This window comes from Andrographis paniculata, unplaced genomic scaffold (genome assembly GCF_009805555.1).
Source record: "Andrographis paniculata isolate CXL003 unplaced genomic scaffold, ASM980555v1 Contig75END, whole genome shotgun sequence".
Lineage (NCBI taxonomy): Eukaryota > Viridiplantae > Streptophyta > Magnoliopsida > Lamiales > Acanthaceae > Andrographis > Andrographis paniculata.
Genome location: NW_026137612.1, coordinates 735,402 through 749,508, shown reverse-complemented (window position 1 = coordinate 749,508; position 14,107 = coordinate 735,402). Strand labels below are relative to the sequence as shown.

The following is a 14,107-nucleotide window of genomic DNA, read 5'->3' as shown; positions in this document are numbered from 1 at the left end:
TAGTCGATCCAATCCAATCCATGACAAGACAAGATTACATATAGGGTGGTGAGTTTAACGGGCTAAGGCCATCCGCATCAATGAAACCTAACATGGATTTCTTCCATCTCTCTTCTCTTCCACGTCATATTCTCTTTCTGCCAAGTCATCGGAGAAGCTCATTTCATTTTATACATTCATCAAACAAATTTATTTACACAAATTTTAATTTATCTTTCCTCCATATTATTAAATTATATATTTTTAAAATAATTTAAATAATAATAATTTTTATCTAATATACATATTTATTAGTATTTATTCATTTAATAATTTAATTTATAAACAATAATAAATATTTATTATTGATGTGATGTGAAAATTTAATTTTATAGTACAATTTTTTGTATTTATGTGTCTTTAAAAAATAAAATAAATTATATTGAATAAATTATAAGATAATAAAAAAAATTAAATTAGTATTATTATTAATTGATTATATTTAATTAAAATTTTATTTTAAAAAAATATATCAATATTAGCATCATTTTGTAAAAAATAAAATTTTATAAAATATAAAAATATAAAAATTATTAATAAATATTTATATAATAAAAATATAATGTATAAAAGATAATTAAAATTGAATATTTTTTTTTTTGCCATGTGCAAGAATACATTTATGTCAGGGTTTTATGGAATTGCTGCAGAAGCAGCCGGCTCTCTAAACTGGTACTAAAAAAAATGATTTTTAATTTTTTTTTTTTTAATCTGACGAGAGAACCCCACCAATGCGGATGGCCTAATCCATCCGCTTTTTAAACATATTTAAAATATATTAAAATTGTAAATATTTTTGTCATTAATATAAAAAAAAAGTTAAAGTTGTTGTATAAATTAATAATAGAAATTCTTTTAAAACTAAATCAAAATTAATTTTGCAAATATGTTTGTAAATTATAAATGACAAAAAATTATAAAGCAATAAAATAAAAAAATATTGAAAAATAGGAACAGAGAAGAGAATGACTGAGAGAGTTAGAAAAGAAGATGAAGATTAATTAATTGATTTAACCTCTTATAAAGTTTTTTAATAAAGTAATCAATTAATTTAATTTCATATAAAATATTTTTAAAAATTATTAAAAAATATAATTATAATATAAATAATTTTTTCTCGATCTCAACTAAAGGTATCTATTTATAATAGATTAAAATAGTAATTTTTTTTTTTATTGATTAGAGACCTTATATAAAATAATTTTAATATTAATAATAATTATTTTCATTGTAATATAAAAATAACATTTTTTAGTGTGATAATTGTAAATGATAAAAAATACCTCGCATGCTAATTGACTAATCCTCTCTCAACTAACTGTCCTGTGTGGGTTGACTCATTTAGATCATTATTTTAACGAATTTAAAAAATTACAATTCAACTTTCCTTAAAAGTGAGACAAGCCTGATCAATCAAACGGACTCAATATATGTTGACAACTCTAATAAAACACAAATACTCCATCCGTTTCATAAGAAAGATACAATTTTTTATTTTTTATGTCCTAAAACAGGGTATTAATTCTTAATTTAGCTGTACTACTTACTTAACATAATAAATATCTTTACAATTTATAATATATTATACAAATATCATTACTTTTATAACATACCATACTAATAGAGACATTTTTTTTTTACTACAAACTAATATAATACTAATATTAAAAAATTTATGTGAAAAAACAAACGGTGCTCTTTTTGCGGAATAGAAAAAATATATTTTTTGATAAAAAATTCTGGTTATTTCCCCTTTCGTCCTCGGTCACTTCAAAATATTTCCCCCGCTAACACTTTATGTGTAAATTACAAAGGAAATATAATCAATTTTTGCGGATCGATATAGTAATAATTAAATAAAAAATTACATTAGTCTATTGTACTCCGTTTATTCTAATTTTTTTAGTAGTAAATTTCAAGATATTTTATATTATTTTTTCTTATTTAACATTTTAAATAAAATTTATAAAATATTTTAAACAAAAAATAGGGTCAAAATTGTCAAAAAAATAAAAAATAAAAATGACATCAATTAAAAATAAAGACGAAAAAAAAACTAACAATTTAGAACTCGGGTATATTTTGACTTAAAAAAATGTGTTTATTTATTATTTTTAGTTTAAAGTCTTTTTAACGTGTTTTTTAAATATACATAAGTAATATAAAATATAATATATATTTTTAAATGATTAACTTTTGCTAATAATTAAAATGCATAGTATTATATACTATTATATGTTGTAGTATATGTTGTACATAGTGTATTTTTTTTAATAGTATTAATAAATAAATAAAAAGTATAAAAATGATAATTGGATAAGCACAAACATTATTTTAAGAAATTGTTTCATGATTTATATTTATTTATAAGTAAAAATAAAATACTCATTCTGTATTTTTAATAAAAATGCAAATAATATCTGTTGTGTTATTTATTGGGGAAAACTATCTTATATTAAATTAAAGTACACCACATACGAGAAACCATCGTTCTACAATTGGTATATTTTGAATTCTACAATTTATATGTAATGTTTTACATGTTACAATAATATTTAATTACTCAATCCAGTGTTCTACTAGAATTTGATTTATTAATTTGATATTTTGTAAGGAACAATAGTGTATATATATATATATATATTACATAGAATCATAATAGTAAACCAAACTAGAAAAGAAAATACATTATATTTGGGAACATTAACAATTTTTAATTTCTTAAAAAGAAAAAAAAAATTAAATTTAAAAAGTACATAGGAAAGTAAAATTTAAAAAGTTAAAAACATAAGTCTAAAATATGTTGGAATTAATCCTAGATTATCAAATTTTAGTAGATAGATTAGATTAGATTATTTTCTTTGTCTAGATATTGAAAAGATTATGGTTTATCTACTCCTTTCCAACCCTATAAATATATGTGTTAAGAGTCATTAGTTTACAAAATCAACTTGTGATGATCAAAGTACTTTTAAATATTCGACTTAACATCGATCCCATTACCCGAAACTTTTATTAAGTTATCTTGTTTGTGAATTTAAGGTTAGCAACAAGGAACAAAATGTTCTACAACCATTTTTGTAGCAAACAAATCCATTAATGAAACAAATTAAAGGAGCAACAAAATGTTCAGCTTATGCAAACACTCATCCCTTAAGCTACCAAAAATGAACTATTTCTTCGGTGTCGCTCCCAAATGCCTCCAGAAAAGCTAAGCCATCCGGAAATGGCGAATAAATGTCGTTGAAGTGGAACAGTGGCGAATACACCGGTGGGATCAATGGCTGAATGTTTGGGCCATAGAAATCAACATTTTTTAATGTTCCTTCTTCTACTAAACCTTTGTTTTCTCCTTCTTTGACACTCACAGGTTCCATCACAATTTTGAGGTTTGCATCTTCCCCAATTTGTGAAGATGATGGCACTTTTTCTGCCTTAGTTTGAAAATCTGAGTGCTTATTAGTTAGATCACTTGAGGACTTCTTGTTCAAATGGGTATTCCAGTAGTTTTTGATCTCGTTGTCAGTCCGGCCAGGAAGCCTGCCGGCTATCAGTGACCAACTGCGCACAATGAATCGAACTTAATTTGATCATAAGTTATAGATGTTAATCAGTGATTGTGTGGGGAAATCAAGTAGGTACAATCACTATGAAAAATAAGAAGGTTTGTAATGAATGTGATGTTTTGAGTAAAAAATAAGCATTAGATACAATATCTTATTTAGAAAAATTGAAAAATTGAATAGTAAAAATTATTATAAAAAAAAAAAGGGACTCGTGAAACAAACGACAAATACACATCACATTAACATTGGACTTTGCACAGTAATATTATGTGTTTTCAATTTCATTTTTAAACTATTTCCTTACAAGATAGACAAGATATGATCAGGTATGTTGTATTTGTTCAAAGATGACAATGTATCTTACCAAAGATTAGATTCTTTTCAAAATTTTTAGTGTTTAGACACTGCAAGAAAAAATCATTTTTATAACAAAATATTTTTGTCTCTAAATCTACTTTTTCCGCCACTAATGACATTAGAGATGGAATTAGAAATAGAATTAGATTAGCTACGTGAATTTTAGGGACGAAATTCCATTACAAATATATTATTTTTTTGTAGTGAGATAATACATGGGGTTCATAAACCCTAACCCTAACCCTAACAACCATATTGATCTAAGCTAATAAGATCGATCCACAACAAAAATGTGTAGCAAATTAAATTTTATAGCTTAAAAACTTTTGTTGCAACAAATATTAAAACTGCCGTTTTCTTTCTTTTTTCTTTTTTTAATTTCAAAAGCACAAATTACATAAGTAGCAAAAAGTTCCTTTAGACTTGCTCTTACTCAAGATCAAATGAAACATAGATCCATTACAATAGCAAAATTGTTGTATATACGAACCGATTTCCTAGAAGCTTATGCAGCCTAATAATGAGATCTTTTTCATCTTCAGACATCATCCCTCGTTTGATGTTAGGTCTCAGGTAATTCTTCCATCTCAACCTGCAGCTCTTTGCACCTCTTTGTAGACCTAACAAAATTAAAATAAAATTAAGAATTTTGCAGAAGTGTTCGAAATCATACATATTCTGAGTAGCTGAATTGTCGTAATTCGAAATGCCATTAGTTAATTAATAGTTACCTGATTTCTTGGACACAGATGTCCAATTGCCTTCTCCATGAGTCTCCACATATTTTTTGAGAATCAAGTCTTCTTCTGGCTTCCAGAAACCCTTCTTAGGCCTTGGATTCATCATTTCATAGACTTCAATCTTCAAATTAAATAGCTTTAATGAATTGTATATCTTGATTGGCTGAGTATATATGAACTGATGCTGTGAATATAGTAAATACACATCGGCTTTTTATACCTGGATTATTGGGAAGAAAATAATTTTTCACCAAATGATCGATCTTGCAAAGGCACCATAAGACAGCACTGAGGGTGGATATGTAGGGGCCCTTGATGGGGTTGCTTTTGCTTTATCATGTTATGCTGAAGCTGATTTTTTGTAAGAAAATCGACTCTCCACTTCAAGTGACACAAAGGTAAAGGAAATGCATGATATGCCCATTATTGTTAGAAAGTGAAACTTTGGTCATGATACATATGGAATACCCTACATAATGTTTCGAATTTGATAAAAAAAACACCGTTCACCCAAAGTTTTTAGATGAATTGATTTTTGGTGTATGACACGAGGAATTGTATAAAAAATATAAAATATACTCCCTTCATCCCTAATCAAAGGAGCCTTTAGATTTTTGTAATAGATTAAGAATAATAGTATTTTATTAGTCAGTAAATGTGTGTAAGAGAATATACATATTACCGTTTAACTTTATGTAAAAAATAATTGTACGTGTAATGGTATGTTTATAATTTAAATAAAATTTAATGATATTTTGGTATTACTATATGATTACTTTTTCTAAAATAGGAAAGAGATACTTTGAAGTGGGACGGACCAGATTTTAAAAAGGGTACTTTGAATTAGGAGGAAGAGAGTATTAATATTTGACTTTTTTGACTTTCTGTAACGAATATATAAAATTCTTTTTTGAGTTTTTTATTTTTATAAAAAGTGTTTTGTATTGTTTATATTATTATTTTTAGGGAATCGCAATTGAAAAATAATGTTGGAAGAACCTAGCGATGATATCTTGAAACAATTACTAAATCAAATGGCATAATGATTTAAGGTTTTTTATTTTCAAAATTTAGGAAAATTAAATTTTATGGCACAGTGTAGCCACAACCAAAGGAAAATTATACGAACATTTTATACTAGAGTATTATATACAATGTAGAATAGAAGCCATGGTTTTTAAACATTGCGGCAAAACGAAACCGGTTTGATCGGATCTCTACTCCTACTAACCTACCCTTTAGTGAAAACCACAAATTAATGTGTAATATGTCCAAAATATATTAACTCATTGAACTATTAATTATAAAAATTCAAATTTGAAGAGATGTAATAAGACAAGCAAATCGAGAACCATGTATACATTGATCTAGTGGAATCGAGTGAAAATGGTAGTTGGCGAAGAGTCCTAAGCCGATCAAAATCTATCGAAAAATGAGTTCATGCATATCTTGTCTGGTCTTATACAACTCTTTTTTTTTTTTTTTTTTTTTTTATCATAAAATAAATTCTAAAGCTAACTTCTTAAAAATAAATGATTAATAAGCACTACAAAAAAGTTGAAATTTAGTTTTTAAAAAAATTATAGCAAAAGATATGAATTCATAGCAAAAACGTTTGTGCGACGACACCTATACAGCGTTAGTAAAGGTCTTTTGTGACAAATATGACTTTCATAAAAAAAAAAAAAAAAATTAGCATTTTTTTTTTGCAATAAAAGTTTAAAAATAATATATAGCTAAACAAATATGATTTCGCAGCTAAAATTATTTTGCTATAAAACTAAAATTCATAACAAGAGAGTTTTAGTAAAAAAATATGTATGATTTTTTTAGCTATGAAAAATAATTGTCGCTAAAACATTTTTGCTATAAAAACATAATTTTCTAGCAAAAAAAAAATTTATCGACAAAATTAATTTTATAGTAAATAATTTACTTTTAGCGATAAAATTAATTTTTGTTGCTAAAAGACATGTTTTAACTACACAAATATTTTATAGTTAAAAATGTTATAGCTAATTAAATATATATATATATATATTTTGTAGTGAAGACAGAAGTTCTTTTTCTTTAAATTTTTTGCATAGAAAAATGAATTATTTAAAAATAAAATTCAATGAACTTCTTTTAGCTGCTAAATGTAAGAATGTTTAATAATTAATGAATTATATATATTTAAATATATTCACTTATTAGTACTTAATTAATACTCAAAATAAATCAACTTATAATATCTATTGTAAGGGTACTCCAACAATCCAAAGTGTTCTCAAAATTAAAACAGAAGTTTTCGAAATTAAGCAACCTTAATATTTTAAAAGTTGAATATTAAGCATTCAACATCCACATTTAACTTAATCAAATTCTCTATTGAAGCTCTAGAGATGATTAAATCCATCCTATATAGAAAAACCTAAGAATATATCTATCTATACATGTATCTTACGTAGTACTCCCTCCGTCCAATTTTTATTGTCCTAAAGTATATTTGCACGGTTTTTTAGGTGATTGTCTTTTTGTTATGAATCGACAAATTTGTGTTTAATTGTACGAGAGAGATTAAAAGTAATAAATGAATAAATGGTAAAAATGTAAATTTTGTATTTAAAAGAAAAAAAAATAGGACAACAGTTATTGAACGTCTCGAGTAGGAAAGTAGGACATTGGTTTGTGAACCGGGGGAGTATTACATATCTTACACATCCATCTTAGAAGCCCTTCAAACATTAGTTCATACATTTGTCCCTTTGGAAGAAAGATAAATTTGGCTATCCAACTCAACAATACAGTAAATATGGAAAGTTAGTTGCTACCAATACCATATAAAGCATAAACATAAAATGTCAGCCTTTTAATCCACTCATCACTCAAATATCTAAAAAGCAAATGGAAAATGAAACATATTGTTTCTGATGTATTATGCACTCACAATAAAAATAGTTTGAAATCAATTCTGCCATTCTGAATTATTTTCTTCATCTAAATATTTAAACTAACAGATTTTTATTCTGAATTATGCACATACAAGTCATAATTTTCAAACAAGAATGACTAACCACTTGATCTACAAAAACTTGGATTCTATCGACAATAATTAAAAGGGTTGATTGCAATTTTATGCTAGTAATGTATCCGCACTTTCTTAGTTTGTGAAAACTTTACATCTATTATATAGTCTTCCAATATGCTATTCGCGTGCAATATATACATATATAACGGTAGACTACTCTTCATCCTCGCACTCATACAAAAAAATTCCGATAAGATCTTTATTACCTTAAAGCATTTAAATTGCGGTAGATAAACTTTTTAAAGAAAAATTTTAGAATCTCAACTCCTCTAAACTTTACCTATAAGCTCAAGGATCAAAGTATAATATGCTCAAATCTCAAAGCTTATTCAAGTATTATCATTATTCAAGTCTAAGCCAAGCATGAAACTGTTTGAACTCTAAATTTCAAGACCACATTTTTTTAAGGAAAGAAACCATAACTCCATAAGCTCTGAATTATATATATATATACACACGTGTGCAAATATCACATGTTCTATTTGGCTTCAAAATAGGGTTTTATTTTTATTTTTTATTTTTAAATAAATTAGGGTTTATAAGGTTAAGGTTAATTAACCATCCATATATAAATTAATCAGATCTGCAAACTGAAAATTGAATTCAATCTCCCCCACAATATTTAGGGTAAACAAAATAAAAAATTAAATTAAGTGAGTAGAGGTTGAAGTGAAACCACTACAAGCAAGATAGGTGATGATAAATAATTGTACTATGAAAGTACGCATTTCATAAGAATAGTGATCTTTTAAGCTGGCCTTTTTCTTTCTGTTGGGATTTCAGATATATACATATTTTAGATTATTTTGTAATCGATTATTTTGTGAGTGAAAATGTGATGGATCGGTATACCAAATTAATTATATTAATTTATTTTGACTATTTTGTCTGTTTCGAGACAAATCAAATTTTGCAACCCCAAATTAAACCCGGGTATATGACCTAAGTCGCATTATTATTTGGATAAAATATTATCCGTTGATAGATTTATTATAATATCAAACAAAATGTTTGAAATTAGATCGTTACAAACGAAAAATTTATAATTAGAATTAATTACGACTGTTTCAAACGGAAGGTTTGAACTTAGAATAAATTACATCGATAATTAAGGTCGTAATTATGATCGTAATTGATCTCCTGCTATTTTGGCCGAGTGGAGACGCCTGTATAAAGGGCCTCCCCTTCATTCTAAATACCAACGCCAACAACTCTCTCCTCATTCTCTCATCTCTTTCAGCTTTCCGGCAACCTCTTCACTTCTCTCGTTTTTGTTCGTCGGAGCTTCAACGATTAGAGGTGCCACTCTCATTGGAGACGGAAACCGTTTTATCTTTGGGTTAGAACGTCAGCCACCAGAGGTATTACCGGGGCATATCTAATTTTCAGAAAGATGATCCATCTTCGACTCAGTTTCACGATTATTCTCACAATACTCATATATTCCAACAATCGAAAATTAGATACTACTTTGCAAGAATGTCAATCCCTTCCGAAGTCACCGCCGGAACAGCCGCCGGAGTTGGTTTCATATAGAGTTGGTTTCACTGATGAAAAAATTGGTTACATATAGAGTTGGTTTCACTAATGCCCAGAATAATAATAATATTTGAGAAAATGAAGATAAAAAAGATAGGAAAGTAGTAAAATGCTGATTTTAAGTACTAAACTCTGATGTTCAAGAAACATTAATAAATGTTTCATCGCAAAACAATAACCGTGTGAATTTCATCTAATTTCAAAAAAATGAAGTAAAAAATCGACCAAAGTAATAAATGTTTGACAATAATTAATCTCTTCGATCAATGTGATAGTTAAATCTTAAAAATAGACCATTTTGAACTCATGATTACTTGCTGCAATTCCATTCCACTAACAAGTTTTCCCTTTTACCAAAAACCCACATGATGATGAATAGATGTTCATAAATTAAAGATGACATGCACGAGTGAGTGAGTGAGTGTCTCTTTTCTGTAGGCAAATGTTTTTGGAGTGGCAGAAACTACAGCTGTTTCAACATACATATATATAATGTATATAATCCTGCTTTCGAACACTTTTTGTTCCTTTTTCTTCTTTCAATTTGGGAGGCTAAGAATTTGCCCAAAGTTTTTGTTAGGAATTTTGCAAAAAATATCAAAAAAGCCAAACAATCATCAAGGAATTTTAACAAGGATTCTTTTGGCTATAACTTCTTTTTTGGTAATTTTTTGTGTTCTTGTGTTTATTTTGTATTGTATTTTTATTATTAAAGTGTTTGAAGTGAAAATGAGAAATGAATATATGAGATGATTTCTTTATTAAGAAAAAATTAAAGATTAATAATTCAAAATTCAAAAGGAAATCACAAAAGAACTAACCTGAAAATATTATATACAATTAATACTTTCATGAAAAAACTAACCTTAGTAGTTTAAGAAAATATTTCGATAATATGCTACCAATAGCACAATGTAATACCGTGAAAATTTGGATAAAATTTGAAACCATGATAAATGAGATTGGTTAGTTATAATAAAGTTTCTAATTAATGCCATGTTAATTTTTTTACTAATTTCAATTACTTATTTAAATAACATGTACAACAAATACTGGAGTGTTTAAAATAATATGATATTATTACCAAAAATATTTCAATTTTATGAAAAAATACCATAAATAATTTTTATAAAATTTAATAGTATAAACACGCTTCAATTACGGTGCTGATTGGGTTAAATCAGTACAGTGCTGATTTGACTCAATTAGCTAATCTCTGTAAAGAAAATAACAAGTAATGATATAATTAATGTGCAACACATATTTTGAATAACATATTATATAATTACATATAACAAAATTATCATTCAACCCAATAATAATAATTTGATTCTAATCAGCAAATGTCTATAAAGAAAGCATCAAATATTAATATAATATATAACACATTATATAATACAGCGTATGATATATGTTTTGTGACGATTTGCTAATTATTTCAGGGTAATGTACTAACTTAGTAATGTGATATCTGTTGTGCGATGATATACTAATTAATTCAGGTTAGTTTGCTGATTTGGTCGGTAATGATTTGTCGTGCTAATTAGCATATATATATACTTTCTATAGTACAATATAAAATGATTAAGATTTAGATAAGATTTGAAACTATATATAACATGAAAATATATCATAAAATTATGGATATCATATATATATTACCGATAACACAATGTAATATGATTAAATTTTGGATAAGATTTGAAACTATAATTAATGTGATTTTTTACTAATTATGGTAACATTTGTAATTAATATTATATCAATTTCTTACTTGAATTAAACTAATTACTAAAGTTAAAATTATTACAAAAATATTTTAAGTTTATAAAAATATACTCCCTCCGTCGTTCAAATCTATGTCAACTTTTCTTTTTAGGTTGTCATCGGAAAATATTCACATTTTTTTAAAGTAAAAAATCATTTCATTTTTGTACTATTTTTTACTATAAAAGAAAAAATTAACAATTACTACTCACTTTTATTAAAACTCGTACTCAGTCAAATGAGCACACATTTGCATGACCGAAGAAATATTATAGATAATAGATATAAAATTTAATTATACAAATAACATATACAATAAACATGGTATAGCATAAAATCATATAATGAAATTACTGATGATACATGTATATGCGGCTAATAGCACAATATAATATGGTGAAGATTTGGATAACATATGAAACCATAATAAATGTTATTTTTTAATTATAGTAACGTTTCTAATTAATGTGATGTTAATTTTGGACTAACTTCAATTATATATTAAAATTAAAATTTTTCTAAATTTTCTCTATCCAAATTTATAATTTTAACATCCCTTATTCATATCTGTTGGGTCGATCCGACCTACAAGCCACGCTGGTCAGACGTATTGAAATTAGACTGACCTCGTAGGTCAACCTAAATTGTGCACATTTTGATATTAGTAATTTATTCAATTTATTTAACTTCTATTTAGCAGGGATATCACATTCTCTTTTACTCATATTAGATAAATTTTTTATTTTATATTATTAATAATAATAAACTTGTAAGTCTATTTGTACAAAAGTAATATAATTAGTTAATTGATAATTATATAATCTAAATAATATACTCTTTCAATTGATACAATTGTGTGATGTTTGTTTGTTGATTAAAAAAAATAATAATTATTTGATAGATAATATATAAATGTATAAAGGCTAAAATAGGAATTATCCTGGACAAAGACATGAAGAGAAAGAAGGCTAGGGAGAAAGTTAAAACAATTATTTGAAATATTGTGCAAGGAAGTGAAACTTATTCTACACATTATTATTTATTTTTCTTGTAAATATTAAAATTTTATTGAATATTATAGAAACTTATATTACTCTAAATCTTTGATCTTGACCATCAACTTGATTTGATATTGACCATTAGTTAAATTAAACTTGTATATAAAAGGTTCTCTTTTTTTAAGTTTGAACTATGATCGACTAATTAAGTAATTTAGTAACTGTCTATATTTATTGGAGGCATTCAATTTATGGTTTGAATTCAAAATCCAAAATTCGAATTCTAAAATTTTGAATAAAAAAAAATAAAAATATCAAACAAGAAAAATCAAATTTGTAATTATTATTTTTTAAAAATTAAATAATTTATCAATAAATAAATAATATCCAAAATATAAAAAAAAGTAAAAGAAAATATAAAATTATTTAATACATACAAGCAAATATTAAATAAAAAAAATTGCAATATAAACTTTTTCATTATAATACATAGGAATGGATTGATATGATTAATTATAAGATATTTATAACCAAAAAAAAAAAATTTAAAGTAACCAATGAAAAAAAATTATAAATAAAAAAATAATAAACATATAAAATTAAAATAATAAATTATTTATACTATTTTATTTCTATTTTTTTATTTTATGTGTCAATTTTTTTGACTTAAAATAATTAAAATATATATATTTTTGTTTTTTTATCGATATTTTTACATTAATTTCACTAAAAAATCTAAACTTTTGTAATAAATTTTTTGCAAACTTATGATTGAATTAGCTACAAACTAGAATATAATCACAAATTTTAAAATATGGCGACGGAATTTATGTGATAGAAAAAATTATATAACCCCACAAAATTTCATCACAAATTATGTGACTGGATTAGCAATAGAATTTAAGGTAGTCACAACTTTTGTAATAAAATACTTCAATTAATATTTTATTAGCACACATATTAGGATTTTTGGGGTTAGATTTACTGATGAATTTTTATAAAGAAAATGTAAACATACGAAAAAGCATGGGGAATCTCTCTCAGTTTCCCGCAACAGCTGAATTTATGGTGGAGTAAATGAATCTTTCATTTTGATTTGTGAAGATAATTCGAGCCTAGGACCAGTGGGTTATGAGCCCATAACCCACCGCCCTTCTGCTACGCCATTCTGATTTTTTATACATTATCAATCTTAAACAATAAATATACATTTAATTTGAGGATGACGAGCATAATCATAAATATTTGAAACTATCCATTCCTTCATCGGTCAATTAGCCACAACGATGGCGTCGGCAGCTCCGTCTATTCTCCGCCTGAGTATGTCATCTCCGATGTTTCTCCAATTGGTTAGCCACGAAATCATAAAAGGCTTTGGGAGGAAGAAAATAATTAAAAGTTATCTACAAAAATTGGAAACTGCATATCCCAGAAGGCTAAATAAATTATAGATCTTATAAACTCATGATTAAAATATATTTTCAAAATAATATCACTGATTAGCATCTAATGGACAAGAGATTGAACATTACGATCTGGACAATGTCAATTAGGTGAAGCGAGTTTGGTCTAAGTTGATAGACACAGTGCGCAGAGTATGAAGTAAAGAAATGTAGACAACGATTAAATTTAGAAATATAGGATGAGACGTGGTTAGAAAGAAAGAGCAACCAAAATAAATTATTAGATAATATAGATACGTACATTTATGTATGTCTATGTATCTATATCTATGGGCTGGTTGAAGTGATTTGGAAGAACTAAAACTTGCTTAAAACCCTAGTTTTGTTCACTCTTTAATTTCAAGTGTGGTTTGAGTAAACTCTACTTTACCGAGACAAAAAGTAACATATTTAATCAAAAAGATATCGGTAAAATTCAAATCAATGACTTCACCAAGGAAAGATACCACACCAACTCAAGTTGTTAATTTTTTTACTTGGATACAATTCTTGTTTTGACATGAGTGAAACTTTTGATTTTGTTTGATTTGTGATTTCTTTTTTGTGCTTTTATATGTATATACGTTAT

At 26.0% G+C, this 14,107-nt stretch overlaps 1 protein-coding gene across 1 annotated transcript; it reads right to left on the bottom strand.

Moving 5' to 3' along the window:
- Window positions 1–3,197: 3,197 nt before the first annotated feature.
- Window positions 3,198–4,808, bottom strand: LOC127266259 (transcription factor MYB82-like). Its single transcript, XM_051296445.1, has 3 exons — window positions 4,694–4,808; window positions 4,453–4,582; window positions 3,198–3,600 (listed from the first exon to the last, which is right to left on the bottom strand). Exons 1-3 carry the CDS (start codon window positions 4,806–4,808, stop codon window positions 3,198–3,200), a joined length of 648 nt encoding a protein of 215 aa, XP_051152402.1.
- Window positions 4,809–14,107: the final 9,299 nt, after the last annotated feature.